The 17,615-nt window shown below is 35.0% G+C and overlaps 1 protein-coding gene across 1 annotated transcript in view; it reads right to left on the reverse strand.

The window, feature by feature from the left end:
* Window positions 1-603: 603 nt before the first annotated feature.
* The window catches only part of msh4 (mutS homolog 4), a 29,902-nt gene continuing 12,890 nt past the window's right edge, over window positions 604-17,615 (reverse strand). Inside the window, exons 10-22 of the mRNA XM_056477223.1 lie at window positions 16,476-16,543; window positions 16,015-16,089; window positions 15,450-15,514; window positions 14,555-14,724; window positions 10,446-10,582; window positions 8,929-9,032; window positions 8,712-8,836; window positions 8,383-8,583; window positions 5,752-5,870; window positions 4,432-4,560; window positions 1,223-1,397; window positions 1,049-1,137; window positions 604-955 (exon numbers count right to left, since the gene is read on the reverse strand). Of these exons, the coding sequence (XP_056333198.1) occupies window positions 755-955; window positions 1,049-1,137; window positions 1,223-1,397; window positions 4,432-4,560; window positions 5,752-5,870; window positions 8,383-8,583; window positions 8,712-8,836; window positions 8,929-9,032; window positions 10,446-10,582; window positions 14,555-14,724; window positions 15,450-15,514; window positions 16,015-16,089; window positions 16,476-16,543 (1,658 nt within the window). The 3' untranslated portion in view covers window positions 604-754. The remainder of the gene's footprint in view (window positions 956-1,048; window positions 1,138-1,222; window positions 1,398-4,431; window positions 4,561-5,751; window positions 5,871-8,382; window positions 8,584-8,711; window positions 8,837-8,928; window positions 9,033-10,445; window positions 10,583-14,554; window positions 14,725-15,449; window positions 15,515-16,014; window positions 16,090-16,475; window positions 16,544-17,615) is intronic.

Here is a 17,615-nt window from a genome sequence, read left to right on the forward strand (position 1 = left end):
TTTGACCCTGCACTCATATCAGACTGTTGTTGGAGACCCCCAAAACCAAAATATGACCCTTTTTAATGCATAATAGGGGTTCTTTAAAATTGACTTTTTAAAATAAAAATCACACTGCAAACGTTGAAATGAAGTGTCATATTGCTTATAAAACCTTATAGACTGAGATGTTAACATTTGCATTTAGCATTGGTGTTGTGCATGGACTACAGTGAATATCACCCAAACACCATATGTTTGTTTGCTTAAACATTTATATTGAATTCACTAAACACAGATGTCCTATAGTTTTTCTATAGAGAATGTGTATAAAACATGAAATAAACTTTAAACATTGGTCTCATGCTAAAACAACATTGAATAAAACAATTAAATAATTAATTAAATCATTAAATTAACAAATTAGGTGCACTGTGTATGGTGTAAAACTGAACAATCTTCTTATAGTTCTCCAAAATGACCATTTACTCACCCTCATCTTGTTCTAAAACCTTTATGAGTTTCTTTGTTCTGTTAAACTAAAAGAAGATATTTTGAAAAATGTTTGAAAACTGGAAGCCACTGGCATCCATAGTAGGAAAAAAGAATACCATAAAAGTCAACACTTACTGGTTTCCAACATTCTTCAGAATATCTTCTTTTGTGTTCATCAGAAAAAAGAAATTTAAACAGGTTTATAGTTTTTTGGTAAACTATCACTTTAAATAGTTTTTCCAAATGTGTATTTTATCTTTTTGTTTCACCATCACAGACCTCACTCCTCAATCTCTACCAACTCTGTAGCATTTTCTTTTATCATCTGAATCTCAGCCAGATACTGAGTTTTTAGTCCCTTCAGGTAGTGGCGTAGGCTTGTCCGGTCCAGCTGTGAGTTACGGGCCGTCTGCACCAGTCGGGTGGCCAGACGATAGTCTGCTCTCTGTTTAAGAGTGGCAGGATCACTATGATGCTTGGCCTGTGGTCAGGATGATTGAAACAGGGTCAATAACTTTATAGGAGTTCTGTACAGCTAGAATGTTTAAATCATGAGTCATCAGAAGAAACAAACCCAGAGCTTTTGGTTGATTTTATCTGCAACAGTTTTGGCCTCTTGAATGATGTCTAGTGGTAGATTGGTCATCTCTGCTGCCCTTATGCCTAAACAAACAGCAGAAAATGTGTTGGTGTGACATTGTGCAACCATAGAATAGGTTGTTTAAAACATGTAATAATGATGACACACCGTAGTTGCGCTCCTCTGAGTGTCCTCGGCTAAGCTGGTAGGTGTAGACGACCCTCTCGGCTCTTCCATCTCCTGTGCGGATGTGCTGCACCTGCATGTGCTGGTTCTCCACATTGGGGTAAAGAGTTTGCAACTGGCACAGCTCAAGAAAGTGTGTAGCAAAGAGTGTGAAGGCCTGCAGAACAAAGTTATTTTTTCCGAAACAAATTTCATTTATATTGTCTTTATGAATTATTGTTTTAATTAAATGCAAAATAATTAATTGAATCCTTTTAGGAATAAAGCTTTAAACATAACAAATGTGAAATAATTAACAAATAAATGAAGCAGTGTGCCCATTTTGTAAAAATATATAAATTAAATATATGTTGCATCTGTGTTGTACAATAAAATACATTCAAACTAAATATATTTCTAAATATATTTTAGGGTGAAGAAAATTCATTCATTTTCTTTTCAGCTTAGTCCCTTAATTAATCTGAGGATCGCTACAGCGGAATGAACCGCCAACTTGTCCAGATTATGTTTTACACAGCGAATGCCCTTCCAGCTGCAACCTATCACTGGGACACATCCATACACACTCATTCACAAACATACACTATGGACAATTTAGCCTACCCAATTCACCCGCATATCTTTGGACTTGTGGGGGAAACCGGAGCACCCAGAGGAAACCCACGCAAACACAAGGAGAACATGTAAACTCCACACAGAAATGCAAACTGACTCAGCCGAGGCTCGACCTTCTTGCTGTGAGGCGAACGTGCTACCCACTGCGCCACCGCCCAGCCGGTGAAGAAAATATAAATTTATAATTTAAAAGGGGACCTACAGTATTATGCCCCTTTTTACAAGATAAAATAAGTAAAATAAGTCTCCGATGTCCCTAGAGAAGGGAAAAGTGAAGTTTCAGCTTAAAATACCCCACAAATAATGTTTTATAACTCTTTGAAACTGCCCCTTTTAGACTTTGATCTGAATTGTGCCATTTTAGTTATTGTTGCTTTAAATTCAAATGAGATGCACTTTTCAAAAGAGGGTGGAGCTACAAAAACCTGTGTGTTACATGCCTGGGGGTGTTGCTCTGTTGTTCCCTCCTCCTCTTTCTTTTTTTTATTTGCTCTCTGCTGTTCTTCTAAAATCTAGGTGTTCCAATTGGCTCGAGGAGTTTTTACGAATGGACCGATGGGGATGGGGCCATTTAAGCGCTCCAGTGATGACTCGGACCAGACTGGGGGGGATCCTTGTCTCTTGTTACTGCTCTGGTTTTCTGTGTGATTTGTGTGCCTGTCCTGTTCTCTGGTTCACTTTAGTTTTCTTGAGTTTCTTGAACATCTATTCAGAACGTCCATGCTAAATCTACTTAAATCTACTAAAAGGGAAGTGAATTGAATATTTTAATGATACCAGAATCCCTCCAACAGAAAATTTAAAGATGTCTTGGGAAAAGGACCTGGGATTAGAGATCTCAGAAGATAACTGGACTAATGCTCTTCAAGTTATCAGGTCATGTTCCATTAACTCTAACCTCCAGCTGATCCAATATAAGGTAGTCCATAGACTACACTATTCCCGCACTAAATTGCACTCTATATACCCCTCTGTATCGTCTCTATGTATTAAATGCAAGACCAATGAAGGTACACTGGCTCACATATTTTGGTTCTGCCCAAAAATATCTAAATTTTGGACGGAGGTGTTCTCTTTTTACGCTGAAGTTTTAAGGATTAATTTTCCTCCTGACCCACTTATTGCAATATTAGGCTGGGCTCCTTCCTTTGAAAACTGTAGCTTGGATCAAATCCAGACAGTTCAATATGGAATGACTATGGCAAAAAAGGTAATATTATTGATGTGGAATAAAGAGTGTACACCTAAATTTGAAACATGGCTTACAGAGTTTTGTAATGTACTACACATGGAAAAGATTAGATATGAGATTGCAAGTAAACCAAAGAAATTTTCAAAAATTTGGAAGCCCTTTTTTGAATGTCTACAGACTGACCAATGAAAACTGAGTGGTGTGGAAGATTTTATGAAACATAGCAATGTGTACAAAATACAAATTTTCAATAATCAGGTATGTATAGGTGTTCATATATCCGAAACCTTTTTATTATTATTTTATTTTATTATTATTATTTTATTTCTTTTTTATCTCCTTTCTTTTTTTATTTTTGTCCCTCTTTTGTTATCTGTATTGATTTGTACTCTCATATGTGTATATGCTCTATATGTAGTGTACATATGCAGATATTTGACTGGACTTGTGAATATGTGCAGGTATAGATTTCTCATGGAGGAATATGATTAAGTATCTGTACAGTTGTGGACGTGTATGCGCATATGTATTTACATGTCAAATATGTTTACTTATTTTTATTTGCTGGCATGGGAGGGATTTTGGGGTTTGTTCTTTAAAATGTGAAAAACTCTAAATAAAATATTTAAAAAAAATAAATAAATAAAAGGGAAGTGAAAGTGAAGTACGTCACGTGACTTACATTTTTACACACTCGTAGTTGATTCTCTGTTAATCCATTAGGTCAGAAGCAGGTGCTACCCTTTGTATGTTTGTCCAGTGAGTGCAGTTTAGAAAGGGACGTGTGATGCCGAAGATGTATTGTTTTTCTATTACACATTTGTAAATATACTTTGGGTGATTAAATGTTCTTTTTTTCTTTATCTTTATTGTTAATAAAGTGAACCACTTTTTGCCACGTCCGTTGTCTGTGTTGATCCATGGATCCAAGGGAATTAAATAAATATTGGGTTGTCATAATTATGTTTAGCCCTTTTCATCCTCCGAGCCACACAGGGCATAGCAGCAGATTCAAAAACAAGACTAACCTTCTATGCTAATAAAAGAGAGATTGTCACTAATGGGCAGGACTTTCCCCCTCCGATGAAATAAAGGGAGAGTGTCAAAACGTTCAAAGTGTTTCTGCAGACTGTTTTTATCAAGTGTTTATAATAAATAAATGAATACATTTTTACTATAAGAAGCTGGTTATATTCATAGACTGTTGCCATACAACTGAACCCCTTATAAAATGCATTTTTGCATAATAGGTTCCCTTTAAGTATGTTGATTGGTTGATGTGCAAATTAAATATATAATTTTTTTACCATTAATATTTACTTGCTTTGTATAGTTTTTCATTTAATTTTATGAAAATACAGTGTTAATAAAATTAAAAAGTCACCTTAAGATTAATGAGGAATTCACAGACACTGTGGCAGATGCCAATGCCTTCCTCTGGACTGGTGCCCCGACCCAGCTCATCAATAATGATCAGAGAACTGTTGGTTGCGTTGTGGATGATGTAAGACACCTAGACATGCAGTTTTTAAATGAAAAATATATTAATTTAAAAAAATTAAAATAATATATATATATACATATATAATATATATATATATATATATATATATATATATATATATTATATATATATATATATATTAGGGATGCAACAATACAGTTAGCCCACGGTTTAATACATACCTCGGTTTTTTAACACGGTTTTCGGTTCGGTTCTCATGGCTTGACACGTTTTTTTTTTGTTCTTTTTTATTCTATAGGCAGTAGGAACAGTACACTAGTTAAAAGTGTAGGAAAGGTACACTAGTTCCTAGTGTATTGTATTAAAAAAAATTAACACTGAAATCTCACAGCTGCTGGTAGCCTATGTACAAACTTGGGATAAAAAAAAAATATGAGACTGTAGTCTGTAACTCGGATCGAGTGCTTTTATAAGATGACAAAAGCACACATCTCAAATCACCGAAAAAGGCTCCAAATCTTTAGCGATAAACACCCCCACTGCCTTTGTTATTTTTATGTGTCTCGAAACCAGTTAGGTATGTTTGCTGGAAAAATTTTGCGCGGGATTGTTGCTATTTGGAGGACTTTATTACCTTCTCTGCTATCCTGATAGTTTCCTCATCTCAGCTCATAGACTTACAGGCACACACAGTCAATTCGGGGTGATATAAAACGCACATAAATTATTTAAACGCAAAACCGAGAAAACCGCAATTCACAAGTGCGTATTTAACCGTGGATGTTGTACCGAACATTTTAATATTATATTGAAAATCGTGGCATCCTTAATAAATATGTATATATATATATATATATATATATATATATATATATATATATATATATATATATATATATATATACACACACACATCAGGTCGATAAATATTGGGACAATTCTAACCTTTTTGGCTCTATACACCAACACAATAGATTTTAAATGAAACTAACAAGATGTGCTTCTTTAATTTGCATCCAAATCAGGTGAACAGTGTAGGAATTACAACAGTTTGCATATGTGCCCCCATTGTGCCAATATATATATATATATATATATATATATATATATATATATATATATATATATATATATATATATATATATATATATATATATATATATATATATATATATATATATATATATATATATATATTTGCATGTGAGCTAATCTTAATAGATTTGTCTAAAACTGACCTCTTTCATTTCAACCATAAATGTAGAGGAGTTGGTCTCAAAGTCATCGTCCACTCCTATTCTGGTGAATATCTGATCTGCAATACGAACAGAAGCGTACTCCGCAGGCACAAAACATCCTAGGACAAAGAAGACTGTTTAAAGAAGTTTATTTGGATCCTGCAGGATTCTGAGACAGCTGCTAAATCATGCACAAAACACATGATCCTAAAATTTCCCCCAAACCTACTCATCACCACACACAACCTCTTACATTATATCAGTGACGTAAAGAGCAATTTCCTCTTTATTAATCAACTTTTTGTTTATAAAATATTTTTATGAACAGTTAAAGTCACAATTATTAGCCCTCCAGAATTATTAGCCCTCTGTATATTTTGCCCCGATTTCTGTTTAACAGATTTTCAACACATTTCTAAACATAACAGATTTAATGACTCATTTCTAATAACTGATTTCTTTTATCTTTGCCATTATTACAGTAAATAATATTTTGCTAGATATTTTTCAAGATAGTAGTATTCAAAGTGACATTGAAAGGCTTAACTAGGTTAACTAGGCAAGTTGGGGTAGTGAGGCAAGTCATTGTATAACAGTGACTACATTTACATGAACATCAGTAATCAAATTATTTGCCTTAATCTGAATAAGACAATAATATGATTAAGGGTTTACATGAGTTGCTTTTTGAATGTTCCCTTCATGATCCCGTTTTACATGTTATAGTACATAATTCAATTAACGTCACTGCGTCACCACGCTATCCACATTTCCTCCAGAGCTTCGTGTAATTTCAGGTGTTTTATTCTTAATTTGTCAACTTTAACTGCAGTTTGGCACTTTCATTTTCATTCAGGAACGTTTCATGCATGCCCCCCATGTCAAACAAGATATTGGATGCAAGTATGAACAGCTGGAAGAGTGTTGTTTTAATGGAATTCGATACCGCACACCGTATGGAAAGTAAAAAACTCAGAATTTTGCAATGTGTGTGTCTGTGGTCCCTCACTGACTCGGTAGGTGCAGAGAATAGTGCCAAACAGCCTTGTGTATGGAATATCCTTTCGCAAAATGCGGACAAAATCCTATACGATAGTAATAGTTTGCAGTGTTTACATGTCTGTACTACACTTTAATAATGTGATTAAAATCGACAAACTCCACATCTTAATTCGATTTCTGTTTAGTTTGATTATGACCTTAATCGGATTAAATTAATCAAAAACCGATGTTTACATGGTAGACTCTAAATCAGAGTATTGTCTTAATCATATTAAAATATGAAATACGCTAATTTGGAGAAAATGGATTGAGTATATTTCACCAATATGCCTGGATTTTTCTTGAATTGTAACTTTTAAATGTAATATTATGTTTCTAAATATATATCTTTTCTTCTTTAAAGGCAATTTTCTAAAGCATTTGTAGCTCCCCATGTTTTACTGTTTATAGTTTTTGTTGTTGTGAAAGTAAAGAAAAAACAAAGCATATACAAGATCTGTAAATCTCTTTCTGTATGAGAGATTATCCAAGTTATATATGCATTTTCTTTTGGAAACTAAAACAACAAGCAAAAAGTACTCACTGGTTTGTTCTGTAGACCATCGAATAAAAATATTGCTTAAGGGGGTTAATAATATTGACCTTAAAATGTTTTTGTAAAAAATTAAAAGCTGCTTTTATTCCAGCCGAAATAAAACAAGTAAGATTTTCTCCAGAAATATATTATAGGAAATACTGTGAAAAATTCCTTGCTCTGTTAAACATCACTTTGATGTTATTTGAAAAATAAAAAAAACTCAATTGAGGGCTACTGATTCTAAATTCAACTGTAGGTGGACTCAGTGTTTTTTTTACTTTAATAAAACCGGTTGAATTAGATTTTAGCATTTTTATGTTACTTTTTATAACAAAAAACACAACTTTAATTAAAAAAAGAAATAAATATCAACATGTTGGAGACAGTGTGGGCAGGCAGAAGCAGATTATACCCATATCTTCTTGAACTGTAGGAAAACTCATTTTGGGATGATTTGCGTATTGTTATTTCTGAGGTTTTTGGATATAGTTTCTAGGACTGCATTATTTTTTGTTTATGAGAGATATTAAAGACATTGTCTCCAGAGGAGACAAATATTTGTCTAAGATTCTTATAGTTGCATGCAAAAGAACTTTAACAAGGAACTAGCTTAAAGACTCAACAAAGAAACATAAACAGTGGTTTGAGATAATTGAAGAAATTCAGGTAATGCGAAACATTTGGAAAACTGTTGAGAATGAAAACGGATATTTTCAGGAAGGGTTGGGAAAATGGTTGATATATAGGGAATATAAGGAGATCTCCATTTAAGTGAATTGTAATAGCAAGAGATATAGCAATCTTATGCGTTTGTCTTTTATTTAATTTTTACTTTTAACTTATTTTGCATGCAAGTTTATGTGGTGTATATATAGGTAATTATGTATGTGCATATTGATGTATGTGTATGTATGTAATGATATATGTTAGCATGTTTTTTTCTGTTAAATTATTGTTTTGTATTGTAAAAAAAATTACTAAATAAAAATAAAAGTGGGGAAAAATAAATAAATAAATAAATAAATAAATAAATATCAATAGAAATTGTGTACCTATCTGAGCCATTATCTGGACGAGGGCCACCTGTTTCAAAAAAGTGGACTTGCCACTCATGTTTGGGCCTGTTATGATCACAAAATTGCTTCCCTCTGAGATGTAGCTGTTGTTAGAGATGGGCTGTTGCCCAGAAATGCGCTCCAGGATGGGGTGGCGACCCTGCTGTATTGCCAAAGTATCAGTAAATTCAGGACGCACTGCAGGAAACAAATACCCTATTTATTATATAAACATTTCAAGGAAATCAATGGCACTAATATCTGATAAAGCAGACTGAATGCACTCTCATGAATGTAACAATCTATATTATTACATTATACATTACCATAATTTGAGATGGTGCAAGCGTTAGCCAAAGAGAGCAGCATGTCCAGCATTGAAACAACATCAGACAGTTTGTACAGGCAGTGGATTTGTTCATGGACTTCACTCAGTAGCTTGGAAACCACACTAAATATAATAAGTACATATCATGTTTGGTTATTATGGTACATTTTTCATCCTTGCAGTAGTCTTACTTTGGTTTATATTAGTATACTCACACATAAGACATGTGGAAAATGTCTTTTAGTGCCTCCTCACAGTGGTCGTTCATTTTTATGAGGTCTAAAGTGGTGAAGCTGAAGTTGTTCTTTTGTTTGGACACCTGTAGTGTTGAGTCAGACATATAAGATAATAGTCCGAAAACATATGTGTGTGGTTTAATAAAGTGTTGATGATGTTTAAAATCTAGAAACCACCGCTTTTTAGTAGACATTGTAACATACTGACCTCTCATGAATGAATCGTCATAAAAACAAAAAACTGAAATGTTGCTCAACCCAGTTTTACCCAAAAAAGATGGAAATTCTTTTCACTTAGAGTGAATATTTCCTCATCATCTAAAACATCTGTTCTATCTATCTATCTGTCCATCCGTCCGTCTGTCTGTCTGTCTATCTATCTGTCTGTCTATCAACATAGATAATGTATTTACAGTTTTTCTCAGTGGCTTTGGTGCATTTCTCACAACACTATTTACATTTGCACAACAGTTAATGCATTACTCAAAACAATTAGTACAAACTGCAAAACCTTGTTGATAACCTGCAAAAGCGTGTCACTTGCTCAAAATGAATAGCTCATTCCTCAAAAGCAAGTATTCATGTCATTGAAAGTGTCAGTGTCATCAAGATGAAAAGTCCTGACATCATTGTTTATGAACAAGATAAAAATGGCTTTATATTTTCATTATGACAGTTTACTCTGTAATTTTATCCAATGCAAAAACGTCAGAGTTTGGTGACACGTCCTTAAAAAAATACTCAATACAGCACTATATACTATTTGCACAGCCATTTGAAAACGACAGTAAAGTTAGACATCACTGCATTTAGTGAGGTATCTGAGTACAAGACACCGAATATGTGCTTTTTTACATTTTTACTGCAGATGCTCTTTGCAATTCTAATTTATTCACAGCATTGTGCAAAAGAATAAATACACCCTTATTTACAACAAACATAAACTTCCTTTGGGTAGAGCTGTGCACAACTGTAAACAATATTGCTGTACATACTGAAACTGAACCAACATACATAGGTCTGAAAATCGATCATGAAATTGTTCAATTTAGAAGACATTTTCAGGGAAAAAAGATGATTGTTTTTTTAATCAAATTTGCTTGACAGATTTAGACAACTAGTTTAACATTTTTGTATGGAATGACTCTAGTAATAAAATGAGGACTATTAGTTTTATATGGAATGGCTATTCAGCATTCACAAGTTTAGTTAGTTTTGACTGACATGACATAAGCAAATGATAATGTTATAAAACAGCAGAGAGTTCTATGAAAGCAGCTGATGCATGTCCAAAAGCATTTGCAATTTGTTTGAAGAAATGAGAAACTGCTACTATGACGTGCACAAATGACAAATTGTTTTTAGACATACATTAAATGTTGTGCAAATGTAAACAGTGTTGTGAGAAATGAAACAAAATGACTGAGAAAAACTGTAATATACAGTGTATATAATTCATTGAACACTTATTAAAGATTGTAATGTCTTTTTCTCACTTTGATGAACTCGTCTGGTAATTTCCCACCAGGTAAGGCTCCACCCTCCAGCTTCATCTGGATAAAGAAGCCACGTGCATTGCTGAAACTTGTCCGGAGCGGTAGGCTGTGCTTCTCTCCAAGCTGAGCCACTAATCCTGATCAGCACAACACATCAATAATGCTGAAGTTCATAACTAACACATTGTCAACAGGCTGGAATGTGAAAAAGTTTTCTTTATAGTATGCAAATCCTATTGTGGCATTTCTTTTGGCAAACCAGGTCATCATGAAAGCACTTTAGATCAGATTTCCACTCACAAATAGTTATGCGTAAATAGCAGACAGATTCAAATGGAAGGTAATTTAGTAGTCATTCAGATTAGTGACAATAGTGTAATTTAAACAACCCAATTTGAAAGTTGAAAATGCTGAATACATGGTCCTGACTGCGACTCTGAATTAAATTGTGATTTGACTGGAAATTATATTTGCAACCTACAACCCATGATGAAGCAGTAAGATCAGGGGGAGGAGTCAGAGACCTGCAAGTCAGCAAGTTTGACTTCAATAAAAGTTCTTTCCTTTTTCCTTTTTAATGAGTAGTCTTGTGTCTCAAGCCTGATCTAACATAGTTTCTTGTATCACTTCTCGTTTGTGTTATTATGAAATGTAGTTTATAGACCAGGCAGAGATGTCAGTAATACTTCCTCCTGCCTTGGAAAATTGTGCAATCTGTTGTGGTGGAGTAGTTAAAGATGATTAATTGCCATCTAAAGGGATAGCTCACCCAAAAATGAAAAGTATCACACCATTTACTCTCCCTCAAGGTTTTAAACCTTTATGAGTTTCTGTTGTACAAAAAAGACATTGTTTTTAAAAATGCCGGTGTAGAAAAACAATTAATATGGAAGTCAATTGATGCCATAAACCAGCATTCTTCAAAATATCTTCTTTTGTGTTCAACAGAAGAATGAGACTGAAACAGGTTTTTGGTAGAGATTTCATTTTTGGGTGAACTTTAACAGTAACCTTCATATCGATTCACTTAATACTCTTCATTGAACATGTACACATATATAGCCATCACCTATATACTATAACTGCAGCTTAACTATGTTTATATACAGATGTTAACACTTCAATATATTTCCTCTGCCCCCGCATTTGCTTTTGACCGATTTTGACCGCTGGGTAGCACTTTAACCGTAGACTTTATCAGCATAAATATCAACATGTAATTTTTAGCTTTGCTTTTTTACAACACTAGATAGGAAGGTACTGTGTGTGTACCATATACTGTATGCGATGTGTTCAATTAAAATATAATTATGCTGTTTAGATTTCCCTAGTAATAAACATGCTTTTACACTATACTGTGTTTTAGAAAAGATGTCTACAATACACAGCGAGAAGCTTAGCCCATAGACTGCAAATATTAAGCAAATATAAGAATTAAGTTGTTTATTTAGCCTTTATAGTGCCGTATTAAATTGCAAAGGGGTAAAAAGAACGTTCGATTTCTAAATCCTTTAGTTTATTTAGAATGTGAAAAAATATCAATATATGCAAACAAATAAATTAATTAAACATAGTCCCCACTGCTGAGGGTGAACTGCTGCTGGACACTGAATTGCTGCTCATTGACTTCTGAAGCGAAGTCTATCTATAGTCCCTTCCGCAAAAGTCTATCACCAGTGCCAAGTCGACAGTTCCTAGACAGTCTCCCAGCCTCGTTGATCCCTGAAGATGTGCGTCCATCCCTTGTCTCCTCCGTGACCCATCAGCCCACCAGCTCCACCAGGCTCCCTCATTCCTCCGGCTCCACCATGGTCAGTCGTCACCTTGCCTACGCCTCTCGACTCAATTACCCTGGCTGAACCTCATCATTCCATCCTGCCCGCTGTGTTGAGCTCCTCCCTACCTCCAGCTCCACCTTGTTCGTCTGGCTCTGCCGTGGTCTTCCGGATTCACGTCGTTACTGAGTCAGGGCGAGTCATCTGCTCCACCTTGGCCCTCCGGGACCTCGATGTCACCCTCGCACTGCGGTTCACTGTCTCCTCCTTGGGCTACACCTTCAGCGGCATCTTCCTAAGTCAGCTCCCTGGGCTGTCTTCTGGCTGTGTCCTGGGTTGTTTGGCTCCTGGTCCAAATCCCTTCCTGGTTCCTCCCTCCTGTGACTCCTCCCTGGCCAAGTCTTTCACTACTCGTCTCCTGCATCCTTCCTGGTTCCTCCCCCCTGTGTCTCCTCCTTGACTCCTCGCTTACCAGCTTCTCTCCTGGCTCCTCCCTCCTGGGACTCCTCCCTGGCTCCTGCCCCTCCAGCCTCCTGTGTTTAAGCCTCCTTTTATGTTGAAGGTGCGAGGTCAGGTGTTTGTGTTGTGTTGTGTTCCAGGTGCGTTGGTTTTTGTCATGTTTTTGTTCCATTTTCCCACCATGTGTTAATGTTTAAGTGTTAACAGCTTGTGTCTTTATCCCATGTATAATTAGTCAGTTATGTCATGTGTATTTAAGCTCCTGGTTTCTGTATCAGTCTTTGCCTGGTCTTGAATTGTCAACACCCCACGTCTTTCCTGAGTCTCCAGCATTTCCAGTGCCCTTAAAGTGAGTGTTTATAAATAAATCCATGTATTTTGATAACTCCTGCGATCCTGTGTGTTTGTGAGTGAGCATATGCATACAAGATTGACATTTAATACCTTTCGCATCCTGTCACTTTCTGTGCCCTGGCAGCATAGTTGCAATCTGCTGTTACACCTAAAAACATGTTCTTAATCCCTTAGTCCCGCGGCGGCACCACACGCAAAGGTAATGGTCATTTTGAATGGTCACCCACTGTATAATAGATTTAACTGTTAAAAGCTATTAGTTACTAGTTAATTAGTTTAAAGGGCACCTATGGTAAAAAATCTACTTTTCAAGCTGTTTGGACAGACAAATGTGCAGGTATAGTGTATAGACCATCATATTGGGGTGATATAAACATACCCAGTGCTTTGTTTTCAATTTAACAACATAAAAACGGTGGACCAATTGGAGCGGTTTTCAGACCGACCGCAACTTTACATAGGAGTGCAGTCCCCTGGCCACCAAATTGAGTGACAGCTGCTTGTATTAACATGTCCTGGTAGTCTTGTGTATAATCATATCAACAAGAGAAGACGAGCACAAAGCAACTAGGAATAAAAGGTCTGTTCAGTTTGCGAGGATCATCAGTCATCCTCAAATGTTTTACAAGTTTAACATGTTTTAAAACAGTGCATGTGTGTAATGAATTACAGCGATTCACTTCAGCTTTACTTTATCACCACAACTGTGTCAGAACAATTATAAAGGAAGACGCTTCAATCTCGGTTTGTGGATGTTAAATCAGGTTTATTTTGTACATTAACATAACAGATATTCATACAGCAGTGGGGATTAACCTGTATCCTGTCACATATGCGTGCAAAAAGAGTGCAAAGCTAAACGTGCGCTCTATCTGTCTGTGTGTGTGTGTGTGTGTGTCTGCTGCGCTGCGTGTGTGTGTATCTGTGTGTGTGCGTGCGTGAACTTTGTAACAACATTGTGTGCGGCTCATCGTTAAGTTGACTCAACACAACAAATGCACCAAACACCACTTGGTAAAGTTCTTACTGTAGTATTTCTCACAAACGCTACGTGAGATCTGCTTCCTTCATGTCTGTCTGTTGTTTGACGCAGCCGAGGGAGGAGATTAAGGCATGCTAAAAGGCACGTAGAAACAGTGGGTGGGGAGGACTAGCCTTAAAAGTGTAGTACAACAAAACAGCCTACTGGTGCAAAAATGTATCAAATAGAATCTTGTAAAAGGTATAATGAAAAATCTGATGGGTGTTTTGAGCTGAAACTTTACAGACACATTCTGAAGACACAAAAGACTATGAAACAATAATTATGGTGAAAAGCGCTATATAAATAAACTTGAATTAAATATCCACTATAATCCTATTTTTATTGGTAGCTGCAAGCATAACCGAATTAGTCACAATATGGGTTCTGCTGAGCTTTCCACAGACACACATTCTATTCAGACCTGGTGATGATTTTATGTCTTAAAGAGCTGTTTAACAGTATCTTTGTATTTATATAGTCTGCTTTAGAGGACTCACCTGCAATGTCATCTACTACCTCTGTGTAAGCTCGTCGTGCGATGTCCAGAAATTCACTGACGTTGGGCCGCACAGCGTAGCACTTCTGCGTGCGCATGGTCAAACTGCCTTTCATGTAGCTGGTGTCATCATTAATCAGAGATTTTATATGATCTAGAATGCTGTTAAACCTAAATCAACATGAATGAGATAACGATAACAAATCTTCAAATGCATACAGTAGAATTATCCATACAGTCAGAATTATTAGCCCTCCTGAATTATTCGTTCTCTTGTGTATTTTTTACTTAAGTTCTGTTTAATGGAGAGAAGATTTTTTTCAACACATTTCTGAACATAATAGTTTTAATAACTCATTTCTAATAACTGATTAATTTTATCTTTGCCAAAATGACAGTACGTAATATTTTACTAGATATTTTTCAAGACACTTCTATACAGCTTAAAGTGACATTTAAAGGCTTAAATTTGGCCAAGTCATTGTATAATGATGGTTTATTCTGTAGACAATTGAAAAACAAATATTGCTTAAGGGGGCTAATAATTTTGACAAAACAAATAAGACTTTCTACAGAAGAAGAAATATAATAGCAAATACTGTGAAAAATTCTTTGCTCTGTTAAACATCATTTGGGAAATATTTGAAAAAGAATAAACAAATTCACAGGACAGCTAATAATTTTGACTTCAACTATATATGAATGCATGAGCTGTTTTGTTTCTATATGCACAATCCTATAACCACTGTTTTATTTCTATGTACACAACATTCTTATTATCTCTGCTGACATAGCAAGCTGATGCTTCATATTAAACTAACATGGTCAGTGCGGATGTGTGCACATATGCAAATACTGTATATACTTTACAGAGCTGACAGTGTGAACGTTATTACCTGCTGTCTTCAAGTGATTTACAGTACGCTGTCAGCAAGTGTGTTGTGGAATGTTGCAGCATCACCTAATCAAGAAGAAATATACTTATTTTTATGTGGTAGCGTTGCAGCTGTGCATTTTTCGAGCAAGTCAGAAAATACAGTCAGTAAATAACTGTAACACTGATATTGTTACGAAGCTAAGGATATTTTTAAAATCATGATTTTCCAATGGATCAACGTTTTTTTTTCACATCACCCTTTCATCATACTTCAGTTTCTCAACAACTCTTGACCAATCAAATGTTCTCTAGTATCTGACCCTCCAAGATGCTCACTGGCAGAGTGGTAATAAAACAAAATGCTATTGGCTGCACTAGATCCCACCCTCTCTCGTGTTTCAGTTGAGATTACATCAAACATCGAATAAAAATGCACATTTCAAAGAACTTCACAGGACCTTTAATGTTGAATTCACACTATTTACATTATTGGCAAGTGAACAAATAAGTCATTAGTCTGGTCATGGTTTATGTGTTACAGTGTTTCTGAGAGAACTGATAAAAAATGTATAGGTAAAAGATACCTTTAGTGATGGGACCAGTTCCACGATGTGCTTTAGCTGAATAACTTGTGTTATTTTTGATTCAGCCACTGCTACCTAAAATGCAAACCATAAAAATGATCTTTGCTTATCACTGAATAAAGTAAACCCTAAGCTTTTGAGCATAAATAAATGAAATGATGGTGGTTTTAAAAAAAGTCATTTGAAAAAAGTAAAGCTTGAATTAACAAGATTGATTTTTCTTGTTACTTTACAACATTTTAAATATGCTAAGATTTACCTAATTTAACTGATGATAATACATTCATTTTGCTACTATCAAAGGTTCATTCTGTGATTTAAAATAACCTTTTTGGCTTGATTCATACCAGTGAATAAATATGATTTATTATTATTCCTTTTTTGGAAAACGCAAAAATAATCTCTCACCAATAATATTTTAAATTCTAAAGTAAGCAACGTTTGGAAAAAAGTGTGCCTACCGTCTCTTGCTTTGGGATCTGAACAAGAGCAGACAGCAGCTCATCTATATCCAGGAAGTGTGCAATGGCTGTGAATAAAAGCCCAACATCAATAAAGTCCCGCCATGGTGTGGAGCCATGAGCCAAACATTTAGACATCTGATTGATATGTTATGATTGTGGGTGCAGTTCCAGGTAGATGTGATCCAGGTACTTAAGAGCTACTGAGATCATTTTTAAATTGCACAACACGTAAGGCCTATTTTGGTTCACACATTAACAGTGTTAAGTTAACTGCTGCTTTTATTTTACATTTGTATCGTTAAAGGAATCCTTTTTTTTAAAAAAAGAAACCAATTTTTTTTAAAAGGCCAAAATAATAAAATAAAATAAAATGTAAATATTAATTTAATTTAATCTAAGCAAGCTACTTACTTTTAATTTGAAAAATCCCTACATTTCTGTTTAACAAAATGACTGGTAACACTTTACAATAACAGTACATGAATAATGATGTGTTAATATGTAAACTAAACATTACTTTATTTTGGACTAATGATGAGATAATGTATGCACTAACATAACTCACATGAGTTCATTTGTGAATAACGACTACCCTAATTACTAGTTAGTACGTGCTTGTTTGTTAATTAATGTATTAATTACCACATTAGTTTGTGCTTAATTTAACCATCATGAACTCATGATGTGTTAATGTGTAATTACATCATGACTTTACTTGGAGGGGCACATCATCATTAATCGATTCTTAACTACTCATGAACTCCTTATGCACATCTGTCTAGTGCGTTTACACTGAATAACAAAAGAAAAGTGTTCTGTCAACATCAACATGAACAGTTTAAACACAGGAGTTCATGAGGAGTTAAGGATGAGTTAATGGTGACATGCCCCTTCAAGTAAAGTCATGACATAATTATACATTAACAGCTCATGAGTTCATGTTGGTTACATTTGACTTAAACTTAAATGTTAATTAATATATTAGCATGTACTAACAGGTAATTAAGGTAGTCACTATTTACTCATTAACTCAAGTTGTAGTTAAATCTAGTTTATGATTAGCAAACACCCTAACTCATCATTAATTCATAATAAAGTAATGTTTAGTTTACACATTAATACATCATTATTCATGTA

Source organism: Danio aesculapii, chromosome 17 (assembly GCF_903798145.1).
Source record: "Danio aesculapii chromosome 17, fDanAes4.1, whole genome shotgun sequence".
NCBI classification, from domain to species: domain Eukaryota; kingdom Metazoa; phylum Chordata; class Actinopteri; order Cypriniformes; family Danionidae; genus Danio; species Danio aesculapii.